At 44.2% G+C, this 19553-nt stretch overlaps 1 protein-coding gene across 1 annotated transcript in view; it reads right to left on the bottom strand.

Annotated features, from left to right (window-relative positions):
* Positions 1-336: 336 nt before the first annotated feature.
* The window catches only part of BARX2 (BARX homeobox 2), a gene marked incomplete at its 5' end in the record, with an annotated part of 31436 nt that continues 12219 nt past the window's right edge, over positions 337-19553 (bottom strand). The window contains 3 exons of the mRNA XM_079326807.1: positions 337-805; positions 1355-1439; positions 3799-4150. Of these exons, the coding sequence (XP_079182933.1) occupies positions 551-805; positions 1355-1439; positions 3799-4150 (692 nt within the window). The 3' untranslated portion in view covers positions 337-550. The remainder of the gene's footprint in view (positions 806-1354; positions 1440-3798; positions 4151-19553) is intronic.

Below are 19553 nucleotides of genomic sequence, written 5' to 3'. Positions count from 1 at the left end.
TTCCTAAAATAGTTTAAGTCGGGCCCATCCCTAACAGAATTAAGTGCTGGTTACAGGAGGAAATGGTGCTGTCAGAGCTCCCATTCCTCAGCTATCCCTGATCTGAGCCCAGGCCAAGCTTTTTGTCCACTGGCACCACACAAGGCAAGGATAAAGCCAAGGGAACACACTGACCCTCCAGCACAGCCGCACAGCCTGGGAGAGCCCTAGGCTTCTCAAGGAGCTGTCTTGGGGTTCTAGGCATGGTTTTCCCTGGAAACATGTCCCAGGCCTCTCTGCAGGAAGGCTCAGGCACCTGCCAGAGGAACAGGCTGGCACCACTCCCATGGGATGTCTTTGTTCCACCTGGCCTGTGATGGCTGATTCCCAAAGGCACAAAGTGACCAATCTTTAGACTTATTCACAAGGTCTACATACATATATATATATTTATATATATATGTACACACAAACCATTACATACATATTTAAATATATATATACATATATATATTTGGTTTTGATTTTTCCCTTTTCTCTTTTTTTTCTCTTCCTCTCCTTTCTCTCCCTTTTAACTTAATGGTGTAGTCTCCTCTGAGGAAGGCTCTGGTGTATGTTCTGGACACCCCTCTGTCTCCGACAGGACTTCTTCTGGGTTCTCCTCTGTTAGTTTTGGCTCCTCAGAGGCTTGAGATCCCTCCTGCACCTGACTCTGAGCCTGGCTGTTCATTTTCTCCTCTGCTTCAATCTCCTCTGAGGTGGGAATGGAGTTTTTCTTTGGGCGGCCTTTGGGCTTCGTTGGAGCTTCCTGTCCACCCTTCAACACCTGGAGCAAAGAGATGAACTGTCAAGGTTCTGAACTCTGCTGGTCTCAGACAACCTGTTCCTATGTCTAATTCCCTCTCTCTTCACACCATTCCCTCAGCAACAAGACACTCCAACCAAGGATCTACACCCAAGCTAATGCCAAATTTGTCAGAAGTGACAGCAACTTCTGCAGGTGCCACATACATCCAAAGGAACAGCCTACAACTGCATCTAGTCTCCCAAATCAGAAAACTGGACACCTCCACTAGAGAATGTCACAGCATCATGTTCCTACCAGCATTTATTGGGTGGCTGTCCTTTATAAAAAAGCATTTTAACTGGAAAAGGACCATGAAGATGAGAATAAGTGAAAGGAAGATAGGAGAAGCAAAAATTAATGATACTGCTCTCAAAACTGCTCCGTTTCCATAGAGCAGCACAGTTTTTTTTTGTCTATGCACAAAATTTGGTATAAATAGACACAAATCCCTCCTCTATGTTCCGTTTCCAAATCTGTTCTTTGCAATCAGTTTTAAGAGCCATGGAGAAATTACAAGGACCCACTCACCATTTTCTTCCACTTCATCCTACGGTTCTGGTACCATGTCTTTACCTGCAGCTGAGTCAGCCCCAAGGATTGGGCTAAGTCGAGCCTGGGAGATAAACCAGACAACAAAATGAGTCTACAGAAGCCAGAGGAGCTCATGTGCCAGTCCAACACTGTTAGAGCATTCAGCAGAGTCTCTCTGATCAGTTTTCTCAAGAACAGTCACACGAAAGTGGCAAAACCCATGAATTCAGAATGCAAAGACATGCTCCCATGGAAGATGTAGGTGTTTGCAAGCTCTCTTAAGTGGCAGGGCTTGTCTGCCCTCTTCAAAAAATGAACCTGCTGCACTCCAACTGCTGATGCTCCATGTTTGTCCATTAATTGGGAGCTATGGGACATCACATCTGTGAAAAACAGGTCACTGGTGTCTGAAGCAAACACGTAGGAACAGATGTCCAACATCAGCTACTCTTTGTATCATATTTCTCCTTCACTACCTTCAGAATGGGGATCATAGTAGTTGCCCATTTCTCATGGAGTAGTAGTAGTACATCTAAATCTATTAATTTCATATACATTCTGCTATTTAGGCAATTTAGGCTTCTAAGTGGATTTATTTTTTGTATGTTTAGCTGCAGGGTATATGTGGCAGAAAGCCCATAATCCTGATTCATCCTCCACAAATCTTCAACCCATGGAAGTTCATGTGTACCCATTCATTATTTCTACATGGAAGCCCAGGATATGAAGCAAATGTGGCTCAGAGTAGCTCCTGATCCTTCCCCACCATGCACCTGGCAGTTTTGTAATGGAGTTGCACGAGGGATGGAGTTGGAAATCCTCAGTCATGCCAGGAAAATGCCCTTTGGAGTCATGCAAGTCCTGCAGGTGGAACAGCACCAACTAAGAGCCACGTTCCACAGTATTCTGCATTCTGTGACTTTTTGGCAAATATCTCCTTGCCTTTGGATAGGGAAACACATTTGTCAAGGCCAAATTTTTCAGAATATAACCTTTTTTACAGCTAGGCTCCTTGGGCAACCAGATTTACATTTGTAAACACCCACATACCGTGGACCAGGTGTTTGTGCTCCATCTCACACTCAAGGATTCATGCTCTGGATTCACCCTGGACCTGCAGGCTTGTTCTGCCACTACGTCATATCTGAAGCCATTGATCTAAGACACCATTACTAACAGGAGTAGAACAGGTCAGAGTCATTACCTTGATGCACTGCCCTCCCTCACTATGGATAAACCAGGGGTTTTAGGTGCTATCCCAGGGCTACAACCTCCTATCCAGGCCAAAAGCTGCAGAAGTGAACACAGATCACAGTCCACTGCTTTGCCATGTTTCTGGCCATGAGCTGACAGAGAGAAGCTCAGCTTAGCCAACCCTTTGTACCTTAGAGCATGTCTGGTAACACCTGGGTAATTTACCTGTAACCAGCTGCCATCTCTTGCCACATACCTTAGTGCAACCAGCACTGCCTGGAAACCCAAGGAAACAAACACAGGGGAAGTGGTACACGGGCAGGAATTGCTCATCGGCCTCAGTGAAGCCAAAGAACAATCATATGAGTTATTAATTACCAGCCTTGAGTGGTTCAGCAAAGTGTCAACTATCTGGTGATGTGAAGCTGTTCCTGCAGGCACAGCAGGAACTCCAAAACTCTATGAGAAAGGTTGGCTATGGCCAGGAATTTTGGTCTTGCAGCAATCTGGTGACAGGCAGTAGGAGTAAAAAGTGCCATCTTCAGAATCAACTGAAATATTGGGACACTGCCCTCTGTGGAGTGCAGGGATTGATACCTTTTAAACCTTCTCCAGGTTTACAAACTTCCTAGAAATTGGATGGATCATTTCCCCATAATTTAAATTTGCAGAGTAGGATTCAAAGCTCTTAAAGCAGCTAAAATCTCTCTTGGTTTGGTTTGTCCATGTGGTACCAAGTAGTGCCTAAGAACTTGCCTGTGCCTTTGCAAGGCAGCTTTTAACCCCAGGCTGTTATCCATGCTTATGGACAGGCCACCACCTTCCCACTGAATTGCTGCCCAAGGTGCTGGATGAAAGCCAGCTCAGGAGCAGCTGAAGGTATCATGAACACACAGCCATGAACTAGCAGATCCCAGGGGAAGACAGGCTCCATCCTTTTTCAAATGTGCAGCAGGAGTGGGGAAGGCAGAGATCCTTCTTCTCTGAGAAGATCTGTGAACCTGCTCCCAAGCATCATCATCTGACACTTCCACCGATATGATCTATTCGTGTCACCTTTGATGCCAGCAAAAGTAGCCTTGAATTTGAATCAGTTACCTACACGTGGACACAGCCAATGGCAGAGGCAACTCGGTGGATGCAGAAGCAGCACCCTCCAGGCAGGGAATATTCAGTGTGGAAGAGCTGAGCAGGGCCGGAGTATCCCATTGGCTCATCCCTGTTTCTGGCGTGAGAAACCCACGTACCTATCGGGGGTGGAGAGGTACTTCTGCTTCTGGAATTTCTTCTCCAGGCCCATGAGCTGGATCTCAGTGAAGATGGTCCTGCTCCGGCGCGGCTTCTTTGAGCGTGGCGGGGGCTGCTCCGCCTCGGACTCGCTGCTGCCCGGGGGCTCGCAGGGGGAGCGCTCGGTGCCCGCGGGCGGCGGGCAGGGCTGCGCTGGGAGCGGCCGGGAGCCGCCGGGAGCCGGGAGCAGCTGCGGGAGCGCGGGCGGCGGCCGGGCAATGACCGACAGCACCGGGAACGCCCGCAGCGACGGGGAGCCTGCAGGCGAGAAGCACGGCAGGAGGAAGGTCAGTTCAGTATTGACGGGTATTGCTGGGGAGAGGAGGGACACAGCAACAGCCGTCCCGCTCTGCCATTTGCTCTTAAAGGATCACAAGCAAGAATATTCCCCTCTTACCCTGCACTGCCAAGTTGCACAGCTGTTCTTGAGCTAGGGAACCCTAACCCCTAACCCTAACCCTAAACCTAACCCTAACCCCTAGCCCTTACCCCTAGCCCTAGCCCTAACCCCAACCCCAACCCCAACCCTAACCCTAACCCTAAGACAGGGAAAGGAAGGAACTTCTTTTTTTAGGAGCTATTATAACCATTGAAATAATCTATTTGCCGCAACAGATTAAACTCCAAGCAAAAGATGAAATTTATCCCCATTCTGTTCCCAGCTTTGTTTCCCGGGGGAAACTAGGACAGGGTTCACCTGAGACTGTCACCTCCCCTTGCAGGTAACAGACAGTTCACAACTCACTCCATCCCCTAACAGGCAACTACATCAGAACCACTCTCATCCTCCACTGCCCACACTAATCCTGCTGACCATGCAGGAAGAGATCCCAAGAGTTCTTCACTGACTGAACTCTGCATCTTACACCAACCAGTTGATACCAACTCTAGAAAAAAAACAGCTCTGTTCCAATCTTTTCAGGTCAGGGCTATTCTGGGATGGCAAATCCAAATATTCCCAAATACTAGAGGAAGTTCTGATTCACATCAAGCCTTCTGATTTAGTTATAGCAAATTCCTGCTCAGCCTTAGCCTCACCAAATCGAATGTTCCTTTAAAGTTTGGGCAGGGAAATTGAGCTACATATGGAAAATGTAATCTCACAGTAAGATATACAACCTGCAGAATCTTGGCTAAGTCACTTTCTTGTTCTGTACCTCATTTTACCTCATTTGCAAGATGGAAACAATCCTCCTTACCTACATCACTGATGGTAAAACATGGATTAAAATTTAATGTACACAAAGTATTCTCAGATCTTTAGATAAATGGGACTGTGGAAAGGAACATATTACACCAGCAGCTCTGATTGTGAAACCCATCACATGAATCACCACTAATGAAAATAATGATCTCTACACCTCAATGAACGTTGGGGTAAGTAACTCCACACAGTGAAAGAAAGGAGTTGCCAGCGTGGCCTGCTGATGACCTGCAATCCCCAGCCCTCTCCCCAGGTGTAGGGTTGTGATCCCAGGAACCAGGTCCTAGGTGAGCTGGGTACACCAAAGAACATCACAGGCTGTTGACTGTTGTTTCTCTCCTCAAACACAGCAAGTTGTGCAAAGCCTAGCCACTTACAAAGCAAGCTTGGGAAACCATTGTCAAAACCTTAAATCCCAACAGACTGGGATATAAGGACAGCTGTGACTCAGGCCAGGGTTTAGGCAGACTGGGGCTTCAGTCTTGCTTTCTCCTCCATACCTCTGCAACACTAAAATCAAAATATTTCCATTAAATGTAAAGCTTTCCACTTAAACCACCATTGAAGCGCTTGAGAGATGAGACTGGAATTGCCAAGTCAACCTTTAGCTTGTGCCAGGCTTTATCTACCTTTTCTTTCTGGGGATTTTTTTCAGCTGAAGCCTGTGCTGATCAACAGCATCGCTGAGTAACCTGGTGGAAATTCTGCCTTGATTTGCAATTTCAGTGGCTGTTCAAAGATCATAAATCAAGACATAGTGTGCTGTCTTTTGCTTTACACCACTGTCCTTTGCTTCACACACTAAATCTGTGCTGGTATTTATGCACCCTCTGGCACTACCCAGCTACACAGAAGGTAAAACAGATGCTGCTCCCATAGCCTATGTCCTCCTTGTCAACTCACCACTGTTCATTTCTGACACTAACATAACATGGGATAACATAACTGGGATAACATAAACTTGCTAACCCACCCATAGAACAGATGATTTCTTCTCTTTCAGCCAAATTTTCCCTAAAATCATCCCCTCTTGCCTCCTCAAAAGGTCTCTCCATTTCTCGACTCCTGTGCAGGAACATTGCAGCCACCTCTGCCATGAGAGAGGCGTTCCTGGGTGTGCCATGAGATTTATGAGGACATCATGTGTTGATGTCTTCATTTGCAGCAGTTTGGACTCAGCCCCAGTACACAACTGCTCTTGGTCACTCAGGCTCCAAGAGGCTTCTTGGACCCCAGTTCTACCCTGCTCTGGATAAGGAGATTTAAGCTTAAGCTTACTCCAGAAATCAGTGGGCCCAGTTTTATTACATCCCCTTATTCCACTGCTGTGTGGTCCTGGTTCAACACTGCCCATCACAGAGCTCTTCTACAGGTTCATTCTCCAAACCTTATCCCATAGCCCATTCCTGTCCTCACTCATGAGTAGCTTTTGGCACCAGATCACTGATTAATCAATACTTTTGTACCCCCATGTATTACCAGCAGGGCTCTTCATAAAGCACAAAATTACTCATGAATAATAAATCACCAGAGCTCAGAGACACCTGCAAGGTTCCAAGTGACTGATACCTGATTTTTACAAGGAATTCTCTTCAAGGGAGGTCAGCAAAGTTATTTGATACCAGAGCAAACAGGGATATTTGCTTTCCTGTATGGCATGGCAGCAGTATGTGGGAGTGCTTGAAGGTAGGGGAGAAGCGACCCCAGAGCTTGAGATCTGCCTTCACTGAACAGAGAAAAGTCTCTTCAGGTTGTTTTCTAATAGTCAGGTATGACTAGGATTAAAGGAACTGCTTTTCAAGATCAGCAGCAAGGCCTTGGCAATTTCTGCAGGGTACAACAGTGGTTATTATAGAAGCAGATGACACCAGAGTTGTTTGAGTCTGGGTTTTCAAGTGCTAAGCACCTGAATGAGGGGATACATTTTCCAAAATGCTCAGCAGCCAGCAGCTGTGCACTGGTCAAACAGTTAAAAAAGCTCAGCACATGCTTATTTTTGGTGCCCACGTCAGGACACAAATTTATTTATGGCCCTTCTGAAAGTGCAGTGCTGCTTCAGTGCAAGTCGTGGCTCAACCTGCCAAGCTGGCTCGAGTTCCAGGCACTGAGCAGATCTCTGAGGCTGTTGACACTAAGTGTCTTGTATTTGTTTACCATTTGTGCTTGTCAGAGTAACCTCTGCTTATGGTTTGACACCAACAGTTGCTTTCAGAAACCATCAAAAAATAATGAAAACATCACAATCAGCCCAGCTTATACAAGAATGCTCAGCTTTGTGCCCTCAGCCTGGTGAGGATGGTCATGGCATGGAGTAAGGAATAAGGATGGCATCTAGAAAAGACATGGGGGTCAAGGCTGCAGATTTTTTTGGGGGAAGGCTGCAGGTCAGAAAGGGGGCAATGCTTTAGCAGGTCCTTGCACGTAGAGCCAACCAGAAATAACTGACCTCTACATTCCCTGAGCCAGCTTTCAGTTCCCAGAGAAAAAAGCCCAAGTTCAGTGTCCTGCTCTGGATCTAGTTATCCCAAAGTTCAAAGCAGCTAAAGCTCAGCCAGTCCATGGTCTGTAGGCACACTGTTAACATGACTCCCCTCAAACCATCTGTGCAGTTCTCACCCTGATAAAGCCTTGCCTTCCAAACACCATGAAATCTGAGGCAAGATCTAAACTTCACATCCCCCAGAGTTCAAAGGTACTTCTAGACTGACACGGTATTATAAGAATGGAATAATTTCCTAATCTTCAACAAATTAAATGCTGGCAAGCAGCTCTTGTCTGCTCAGCACTGTTGTGACACGCTCTGTCTCCCGAGCTGGGATGAATGGAAGTGAAGAGCCCTTTCTTTCCATACCTGCTTTCACAATGGCTCCACTGAACACGTTCTCACCTGCACTGTTGTGTGAGCACTTTTTCTGACCCACTGCTCTTTTGTACATGAAAACCCAAAAGCTGCCCACATAAACAAGAAAATGAGGAGTTTGCTATCCTAGAAACACACCTAAAGCATTTTACTATTTCCATCTCAAACTTGTCAAGAGGCCCCACACTCCAGTGCTGAAACCACCAGTGGTTAGGACTGAGGAGGTCTCACTCCTGTCCACAGGGACAATGGTCTCTTACTATGTGGTTTGCTACAGAAAAGTCCCAGTTTTATCTACTAGAATAATCTTAATCACCCCAAAGCCTAGGGTATTCTCAGGCTCACTCTGCTGGTGAGTACTTCTCAAGTATTTGGGAAGAATAAGCATAATCCCATACTTCATATCATGCACAACTGAAGGAGAGCTGCCTAAACAACAGATTTTTTTCCTGGTTTTTGTTTGTTTTGTTGGATTTTTAAAAGGATTTGATTAATCTCAGTTTCAAGCAACAAGAAAGCTCTTATTTCTGTCCTCCCCACAATACAAACATCTGGCCACTCTTGCCAAAACTAACCGAGGCCTAAAAATAAAATAGACATTGGATCTGCAGAGCATTTTCTATGATCTGAAAACATTTTGCTTTGCTATTATATCTACATTGGCAGCCACTACACTGTGAATAAGAGATCTGCAGTAAGCACTGCCCACAACACCTTGGCATGAATTGGCTTACTCAAGACACACAGGTAACTAGACTCCTGTTTGGTAATTATATGTCAGATATTTCTGGAAAAAAATGTATCATGGTTTGATGTATCCAAGAATATTTTTTTGTCAATTGTTTTTCTTTTCAGCAGCAACAACAAGAAGATGTTACATCAAGAAGATCAACCTGAAGCCATCTCCACTCAGCTTCTGGGACATTTCTAATAAACTTCTTTTAAACTTTTTCTGACCACTACCTAAGACACAGTGGATACATGACCACTGCACCAGATCACCTTGCAGAAGTTGTAATTAAAAATAAATACTTAAAACAAATCCTTTCCCCTTTTTTACCCATTTCCCCCATCCTCCCTGGCTTAATTTCAACCCCAGCAGACACAGACTAGAAGGAAGAGAAAAGGGAAAGCACTAATTAGTTGCACGGTTTGACTGCCGGCAATGGAAGAACAGTTTTCCTCCCAGGCAAACTCAGTTTCCAAATGTTGTTTTGGAAAGTAAGAAAGAAAAAGGAAGGAAAGATTTATGGATCAGCTCCTCTTGGCAGGTCAACCCTGCTTGAAGGCAGAATGAATCTCACTCAGAATGGGCTGCAGTGAAAGGTAAATAATAAAAGAAAATGAATTTACGACTCAGGAAGGTCTATAAATCTCTCATCTCCAGAGTGTCAAAACAAAGGGAACCAAGAACAAGTTGAGTTCATTTGGGCAAGAACTGGATTTTGCTGAAGGAGCAGGCAGTCTCCTGACAGGAATAAGCAAACCCTGAGTGAAGCAAGGAAAACAAAAGAAGCAAAGAAATGCTGAGAATTAGTTGAACCACACACAGTTTCTTTAGCGGGGAGGGCATTACATCAAATTTTTTCACCATAGATCCCAAAAAGCAGAGATTTTCCAACCATACCACTTCTGTGGATCTCAGCTAGACTTTACCACCAGACCCAGAGCTGAGCAGGGACCTGGTGCAATCCAGGAACTCAATGTGGCCCAGGAGCCAAGTGCTTAAAGACAGCAGCCAGGTACCCAGTGTGTGCTGCAGGACACACCACGTCCCCTCAGTCAGAGGGGGACTTTGCCTTGTGGCTGCCAGACCTGCCAAAAGCTGTCCAGAGACAAAACCTTACCCTTGTACAAGGCTCTGTTCCTCTGCTGAGCTTTCTCAGGCAGCAAATGGACCTGCAGCACCTCTCTTGTCCTTTAGGAGCCCCAGTGAAGGCAGGAAAGCAATTCTTGCACTCAGGTTAGACCTTATCTATTTTTTATGACATCAGATTTAAACCTTTTCTGCTCCATCTGTACTAGGCTACTCACTGAGAAGTTTGCCAGACATGAGAGACACTTTCTTATTTACTATTATAAGGTATCAGGTTCTTCACAAGACCAACACTGTACTCCACCAAGCACCCTGATATGGACATAAAGGCAAGAGGAAAGGGAAGAACAGCAACAGGCTGTGCATATACCAGAGAAGTTCACATCCTCTCAGGAACAAGTGCTTAGGAGAGGGAATTGCCAGGTCTCTGAGACTTCTTTGATCCAGCCCTTGGATCAAGGTGCCTGGCCCACTGAGCACTTGAATCCCAAGTTTAAAATATTTCCAGGGTGATGTTTCTGCTGTGCAGAATGGTGGGAACAGACCCCTCTGCTATCTCCAGAATGGGAAGCAGCAGAGCCATGCCAGGGGATGGCTGCTCCTCAGCCAATTATGGCCTGGGCAGAGGTGGGCTAATGAGGTTATGACACCTGTGCTGACAGCTTGGCACTTCCCAACTGTGAGTCCATGTACTTGCAAGGAGCAGCTCTTGGAACACACTGGCACAGACAGCCCTTCAGAGCTGGAAGACCAGGCACAGCAACAAAGCCTCTCTAAGCTGTCCCTGAGCAAGGCAAGAGGTGGTACCTCAGTATGCAATTAGATGTTTTTAGCACCCCTCAAACAAAGCTTGGCCAGAAAGGTGGAGACAGGTAACTTGTCAGAAGCCCTTTATATCTACCAGTTCAGGTATTGATTGTCTTCTCATCCTTTTCAGTCCTTCTGTAAGACAACCCTCATAGACTTTCAAATTTCCTATACCTCTTTTAGTATTGGAAGAGCTGGAAAACCTGCAGGTAATCCACTGAGCCTTTACAAGTGCCAAAGCTCAGCTCTATAAGCAGACTTTTCTATATTAAATGGGAATTCTGGAACCAGGAGTGTTTGAAAATACTCTTTGTTGCAATTCTTCTTCCTCAAAGCTCAGTGACAGGCAGCTCTGCTTTGGGAGAGGAAAATTGTCTGTGGTTTGGTTTCTTTTTCTGCTTGCTCTCTTTCTTTGGATACATGTGGAAATCAGTTGTAGCTAAGCTAGAGCTAAAGTCTCTGTGCAAGAGCAGAGCTGAAGGGCACTTCTGGGATATTTTGAGAGCTTCCAAAAATCGTCTCAAGACTCAGCTCAAATGAAGAGAAAATTTCCATAGGAATCGTGTCATGGAAGCTACAGAAAAGCAGAGCAATCAAGCCTGAAATCTTAAGTGCAGATCTGGAACATGAACAGACACCACTGGTACTCTAAAACAGCACCAGTGAGGTTCCTTGGAGTAAAGTTTAACTGCTCCTCAACCAAAGACTGCAGGTACATTCACACTAGGTTATTTTGCCACTTCAATGAACCCTATTAATCTGACAAGGACCATGAGTCTTGTAAACATTAAATACAACTCAGCAACACAACAAAAAGTGTAGCAAATGGCTTCTCTTCATTGTGGAAAGATCAAGACCTAACTGATGTCAATAGCAAGATGCCCATCAGCTTCAGTGGAGCCAGGATTTCACCTGCATGTGCCCACAGAAAGAAAACAAAAGACAAAACAAAACAAAAATTAAATTAGTGCAGCTAATTTTAGCACAGCTAAAATGACCAGATCCTTTTTTTTAGGCATTCTGACTGATAGCCAGTTCTTCAGGAGCCTCTGTATGAGCCAAGTGGGAATGGGAGAAAAAATTGACATCAGATCAAATGGCAATTTTTGACCTCAAATTTTCAGGTGGGAGAAAACCTGGGCTCATCCAGGAGTCATGTTTAAACTTCACTAAGAGAACAGTCTCTTTCCTCCTCAATCACTTTTCTGGAGGGGGGGACAGGTTTTCAGCTAAATCTGTTACAAACAAAACCACTGATGTTGGTGGAGGTTGACTTAAAAGATGCTCCTCCCCAAAGAGTCTCCCACTCTGCAAATGCCAGTGCAACTCCCCAGGGATGACTGGAGCTGGACACAGCTCCTGCTTCTGTTCTCTGTGGTCTGGGACACTTGGAGCTGTGACTCACTTGAGCCCAATTTCAAAGCCACAGGGGAAACCTTTTCAGCTCTTGGAGCTGTAGGATCCAGATTTTTCTGTTATAAGTGTCTCCCATTAGCAATTTATCAACATATTGATGTATAACTTCTCAATAATAACAGCAATTAATACATTTGAATGATGCAAGGTGTGCATGCTGCAGGCCTCCACAAAAACCAACAGAAAAATAATTAATCCTTACTTATTACTGACATTTGATACTCATGTTGTGCTTTTTTGTGTTTAAAGCCCTGCACACAGTAAATAACTGGCCTTGAACAGCTGAGAAGCCTGAGAACCTCAAGACTTGTCTAACTCCCTGCTGCCACAGGCAAATGTGGAACACCTTGGCTTGGACAGGGCTGGATGTTAGGGAATTATCCATCTCAAAAACACATTCCAAAATTCATCTAGAGCAGCAGTGTCTCCAGGGATGCCAGATCCCTGAAGGATCCTCTGGCAGGGCTGGCGATCACCATTCTGACAAACAGCCTTTGTTCATATGGTGGGGAGGAGATGGAAATGCACCTTGAAGCTGGAGGAGAGGCCTGGCTGTGCTGTCCTGGGGTGATCACTGGGATATCCTGGGATAACAGTGCTCAGCTGCCAAGTTTATTCCCAACTGCTGGAAAGACCCAAGCCAGCACTGACTGGTGCTAAAGGCTGCTGTCCCTGCACAGAGCAGTCTTTCTTCCAGGCTGTCAGTCAAGCAGAGGAGTTTGCCAGGACCTTGTCAGATCCTCATTGAAGAGGAAAATTTATACATAAAGAAGATCTATTTAGTTTTAAAGAAGCATTTAAAGAATCTATTTGGCCAGCACTCAAGAAATCCCTTGTGGCAAATATAATGGCACTATGGCTTCATCAGCAGAGAATGAATCAGAACAGAAACCACTTCTGTACTTTAAATTCTTCTGCTTCATGTACTGAAATGACAACCTGCCTTTTTGATAGGAACCCTCCTTGAGTCAAACCTGCCCCCTCCAGCCAAACTGAGCACAGGTCAGAGAGGTCCTGCTCATTGCCTAAGGCTACACAAAAGGGACTCTGTCTGGGATTCTTCATCTTTAGCTGATGATTCCTTTAAATCCTACTCAGTGGGAAAGAAAGTATTCTGAACACAAGCAGATCTGCCTTAATATTTATTGGATACATGGGCCCAAGGCCATCGTGACTTCAAACAGCTCCCAAGGGAAGGCAAGTTTGGAAGTGAGCCTCCATTCCAGACTCTTATTGCTTGGACTCAGAGGGAGTTCTAAACCCAGGCCACATCAATCCCAGAGAAATGAACACCAGCACATCTCCACAAACAACAACACTCCAGCAGTGCATGGAAGTTTTGGGATACAATCCACCAGCTCCCTGCCCAGACCTGCACCAAGGGACACTTTGGGTCCACTAAGCCAACTTCAGCTTGAAACTCTTTCTTTTTAACTGAGTTAAATACTGAATTACTAAATACTAAATCATGTTAAATACTTCAGCCAAGAGTTCCCTCCATCATTGAGGAGAAGGCTCAGCATTAGAGCTCATCACCCACTGGACCCAGACTTCACATGTGGATCAGCCAAAGGATGAGAGAATGGAACAGCTCTAAGGGGTGGGTCTACAGGAAGTTTCTGGTCTTTGCTATTGGGGATGGAGGGAGAACACAGAACTAAGATGCCAGAACTCTCAGGGTGTCTCATCTTAAGTTGCAAAAGACCACCAATGACAGACATGACCAGACATCATGGGACACTGGGAGAGGCCAGATTGATTTCTCTGTCCAGAGGGTGTTACTGGTGAAGGGGCAAGATTTGGATTTTAACAGAGAAATGTTCAGCTGGATGGAGCTCGTCCAAGCTGAGAGGGTGGAGTTTGATAGAAGGCTATGTCTGTCCTGTGCTCTGTTCTGCTCCCTGAGCATCTCTCCTGGCCACTGCCCAAGCTTTGAGTCTATATGGACCTTGGGCCATTCTTATATCCTCACATATCTGAGAAATTATTCTGCCTCAGGAAATCTCAGGATTTCACAGTTTCTAGCCAAGTTCAAACACACAATGCCATGGATGCATAAATCAATCAGTCCCTCACTTCCTGCTCTGTTAATTATTATCATAGCATCCATAAGCAAACACCAGCTTTGGCCAGCTGACTAGCCATGCACACAAAGGCATTCTTCAGGTTTCTCAAGCCCACCCTTGTGTGAGCTCCAGCAGAAAGCTGGCCATAAATATCACTACCTCTTCCTGCCCCACGGCTCTAAAACACACTGCTGAGTGACACATGGGAATAAAGAGAGTGCAATTGTTTCTCAATACCAGACTGTGTAAATTTTGCCTGATGGATCCTTTGGAAAACACTTTTTCCTTCTCAGGAGAATAGTGGATCAGTGTTTAAAATACACAGACATCCTTCTCTTTTCCTCCCTGCTGAAATGAAAGGGAGACTTCAGCAAGTGCCAGTGTTAACCTGAAACGGTCCTGTCACATCTCAGCAAAGCCTCTGCCTCTTATAGCTGTGCCTTATAATCTCAAGGATTGATTCATCAATAATTTTGCCCTCATCAGGACACATTTAGCAGAGAGCTTGGTCTCTCTGAGCTGCATATATGATTCTTTGATTTTGCATCTGTCCTAAACACAGAGAAAACCCATCTCTATTTCCTCTATGGACAAAAATAAACTCTGTGGACAATTTGGCTGAACAGCTGCACAAACAATGCAATTTAGAAGGATGCCAATGATACATGAGCAGGTTTTGTTCACAGCCTGCCTGTCCTTTGTGCTTGCCAATTAGATCAGTGGTCTTAACCCAGCTCTGGTGGTTGGGTAAGGAGGAGAGACACACACAGGGAACAAAGCTGAGCTTAATGGACATCCCAGTGTTATTCTAGGAAGCTGAAACCCTGTTAACAGAACCTAGAGCACCCTGGAAGAGGATTTCCTCCAAACCTGATCTTTTTGTTTGACTAAGCTGACTATGTCACAGCTTCCATAAGCACAGGACATGGCTATTTTTATCCTCTGCACATCAAGTAACATTACGCTCATGTCACCTCATAGATCCAATCTTAACTGAAAGAGAATTAATTGAGGACAACTAAGCTTTCACTTTTTGGAGGGGTAAATACACAGCTGGATTTCCAGGTTACAAAAACTTTCCACTGCCAACCATTCTACAACATAAAAGTCAGTCTTGGCAACTTCATTCCCCAAGCAGCTTCCTTGACTTCAAGACTCTCTGTATTACATGAAGTCAGTCATGAGCTGAAGATGTTGCAAGAACCACCAGTCATGGCTCCATCTCCACCTCTGCCTGCAGCCATGTGTGCCCCATATGACATGGGGAGGTTGATGCTCCCACCAGTTATACCCCAGTCTCCCAGCAAACTGATAGATGGAGCCAAAACCCAGTGGGTTCATTCCAAGGTCAGTTGGGTATTGGGATTTTTCAACTGAAACACAAAGAGAGTTTCACTCTTACAAAAATTCATCTAATCCCAAAAAATAAGCTGAAAAATGGATGAGCAGCCCCCAAATGGACACACCACAATAAATAGTTCCATGAGAAAAATGTCAGCCTCAGAGCTGCAAAGCACTTTGGGGGCATGAAACCAGGCATATGCCAGAAAAGTGATGACAAGGTTTTCCCGGATAGCAGGCAGTCCATACCACACCCCTGAGAGAAGGATGAGCCAGAGATTCCAGCTGGGGAGCTTCAGCTCTCCTGAGCTCCTCCTGTCCAGAGGAGCTGAGGCTGCCCTTTCCCTGGAAGTGTCCTAAGCCAGGTTGGATAGGATAGTGGATGGTGACCCTGCCCAAGGCTGAAACTGGATGAGATTACAACCCAAACCATTCTGGAATTCCATGATTCTGTGATCTCCAAATGCAAGTCCTCACTCATGTCCAATATTAGTCTGTGCGATTTTTTTCTGATAGGAAGTCAGCCAAGGAAACACTGTTTACACATCTCCAGACAAATTTAGATTAGACTTTGGGTGGAGATAAGGCCTTAATTAATCATAATGGATGGAATTCAGCCTTAATTGTGAATTAATGCCCTTATGGGAAGAAATTTTAAAAGGACAACTGTTGCAAACAGCTCCAATCCAGAACTGCAAACCTTGAAATGCTCTGATTTAGGGATTGAGGTGGGAAATTTAGGGATCCAGATGGAACACCCTCCCTCAATCTAAGATTTGAAGTCAAAGCTTTGGTTAACATCCATCACCCATGGATTCTCCTCTGAGCTCTCCACAGCCCCTGTCACTGGGAAATGAGGCATTGCCGTGTTCCAGAGGGATGCTGGGGCTTCATAATCTCATTCCAATGCCAATTATAAAATAGGCAAAAAACAGCACAGCCCTTTCTTCCCTTCAAATGTAGGTGGGTGTATAACTCCCATCATAAGAAACAACTCCAGGCTGATGGGCATACTGACTTTACTCTGTCCCATGAAAGCACCAAAAGAACAAAGTTCTATTCACTTAGGAGTAAATTTTGGGGAAAGAGGACCTCAGACACAGTATTTCCATCCCTGGCACTGCCTTAATGTTCAATCTCAGCCACTGGACTTCTGTTTTCCCCACATGCAAAATGAGGGTGATAACAACAACCACACCAGTGATGTGGTGTGGGAAGCAGCCAAGAGCAGCCAGGAGGGGAGGCAGAAGTGTTGCTATCTCCCTGCAGACATCGCCCATTAATGCATTGCATGAGTGCTGTGTTGAGAACTCTCTTCTGTGTCACACCATTATGAAATTCCTTGATGTGCACTAATATATATGTTAATTTTGAAGCAATGCATGTGTCCTGTTCTTGTGCAAGCTGTAATATTTCCATGGGAGCTTCTCCAATAACAGGCACAAATGCAGTGTGTGACTTTTACAACAAAAATAGCTTTTTGAGCTCAATTTTTAAGAAGTTCTCCCCACCCAAGAAAGATATTCTGCCCAAGATCAGCTGTCCCTGCCAATTTTAAAATTATGCTGATCTAAATAATTCTGCAGGGAATATTTTATGTATCTCCCAAATCTTACCACTACCAGACTCTGATTTGGCACTGCTGGGATAAAACGCATCTTAGATTTGACATTTCCACATGGAAACAGACAAAATCTTTACATTGACAGTGTTTTCATTAAGGTCTGAAATTGGGGCTGTATCCCACCTGGAATGTTATTAAGCTATCCAGATATTTTAGGCAATTCTTGGCATTTAGTGCTCTCTGATGAAAACACCCAACATGCTGACCCATCACAGGAATTGGTTTGCTCTGCTCAGCAATGGTGTGCTAGGTTTGATAGAGCTTTTAAATTCTGAGACCCAAAAGAGCCTTTAATTCATGTTTGGTGAACCACATATGAAAAACAGTTGCAATTTTTTTTTTTTTTACAATATCCTGCTCATCTTTTCATACTGCTCATACTTTAAGCCACTCCACAGAAGTTAAAGCCTTGACATTAGATAGACGCAATGTTGAATTCATATGGATATAAATATATTGCTGCTTAATAAAAAGGTGAGTTCTGTGTCTACTCTGTGTATTCCAAACACCACAAACACTCTACCACCACATCCTTTACACATACAAAATGACAAAGTGGAGGAAAAAGTGCAACAGAAACTGCAGCAAAATCAGAATGTATAATCTGATACAAACATTGTCTCAAATACCTAAAGATTTTAAATTATTTCAATCCTGTATTAAAAATAAATTAAGAAAACAAAGTTTAAAGCGTTTGAATAGCTTGCCCATTCCAAATGCATAAAGTTTCAGAATGACAACACATTCCTACTTGTTTCCAATTTGGAAGGAACAAAGTAAGAATCTTGAAAGGAAAAGAAAAATTCCATATGAAAAAATAGCTTTGTGAGTTGTCTTCTCACACATTAAAAGGAGGCAAGGAAAGGCAAATTTAAATTATTTTCTTCTCTCTGTAGGTCACCTTTCATTAAATTGCTAAGAATGGAACACACTCCCACCAGGATTTTAACATCTCATTTTTAGTGCTGCTGGGGTGAGGAGCCTGAATAAAAATAAATGGCTTCTCCAATGAGACACATCATCCATCGTCAGCATGTAAAACACAGTCGTTAATCACAGCACAACCTGCTTATTATGGGCATTCAAGCACTGGCAATACAAATGCTTATAAAACAGGGGCTCCTTTCACAATTCTCTGCCCTTGTCTCTCAATAGTTTAGAGGATTAACCCTTTTGCAGTGAGGGATGGGCAAACTGGTTTTGCCTAATTCCAAACCAACCTGACATCATGGGTTCAAAAGTTCAACTTGAACTCGAACATTCTCAGGTGCAGTTTGTGCTGAGGGAACAAAGAACTCAGGGGGAGATAAGTGAAGGAAGATAGCAAAAGAGCAAATTGAAGAACCCTACAGGGCATAGACTGAGTGTAAAAATCCAGTAAGAGACATAGGATGGATAAAAATGGTGAGGAAAGAGTTGAAACTCTGGAAAAGTAATAAACACGGTTTTGTCCTAACACCTATCTTAAAGTGATTTGTGGGGAAGTCTCTTCCCTCCTACAGAAGTCCCTCTGCTGGGAAAAAACAATAGGATTTTATTTGTACTTAATTAATACTCATGAAGAGCACAGTAACATATAAACAGTTAAACATACACTGACCATACAGCTTTGGGCTTCTCTTGCATTTCTTAGCAAAGAATTTTAAAATACTTGATGCTAATGTGTAATGAACCATCATTTTTCTTTTAAAATGGGAAGGATGAGGAATTCAGCTGGCTCCATGTCATGTAGGAATTCAAAGACAAAGCCAAGCAGGGATGGCCCAAGCACACAGCACTGCCTGCAAAACTCTGACCTCTTCCTGGGCTCTGCAAACCCAACTCCACTCAGTTGCCCCTGCTCCCAACACAGATGTCCCAGGCTGCCAGGTAAATGAATGCTCAGCAGAAAATGGCCATCTGTTTGCACTCTGATGCAATTCCTTTTCTTTTTCTACACACCCAAAGCTTCTATTGACTTCAAGGAGAAAATAAGTAGGGACAGGAGGAAAACCAAGAGGTACTGAGAAAAGCAGTGTTTGGACATCTATGCAGCATGCAAAGAGACCTAAGGCCCACTATTTACTGACAGTCGTGACAAGTGAAACACCTGAAAGAAGAAAATTCTTGTGGAGAAAAATGAGATGAGATGTGTATTTGAATTTTCTCCTGAGGTGTAAACTGGTCCCAGGTTAACCAGAGTTAGCAATTTATGAAACACTTAAGTTTGTCATCAACTGGACAAGTGTTTCCAATGTTGGTATCAATTACTGGAGGCAAATGACCCATGACTGGCTTTGGGGAAAATAAACATTTTGAGAAGACAAATTAATAGTCCACCACATTTTAAATTACATTAAAGCTACACACCAGGTATTGGAAATGAACACGAAACTTTCTTCTGAGTGGATTTTACAGTTAATTAACGTTGCAGCAATGGGTGGTGGCAGCAATTCCATTATAATTTACTCCACATATAAGAAATACTCAGTGAATGCTTCATAGGCATGACTGGTTCAGAGTAGAGTCCCAGCAAATCATCAGCAAGGAGTTCAAATCAAAAAGTATCTTGAGTTAAAAGAGACTCACAAGGATCACCAAG

This window comes from Erithacus rubecula, assembly GCF_903797595.1.
Source record: "Erithacus rubecula genome assembly, chromosome: 25".
Lineage (NCBI taxonomy): Eukaryota > Metazoa > Chordata > Aves > Passeriformes > Muscicapidae > Erithacus > Erithacus rubecula.
The sequence above is the reverse complement of the archived record's forward strand: the minus strand, read 5'-3'. Positions and strand labels throughout refer to the sequence as shown.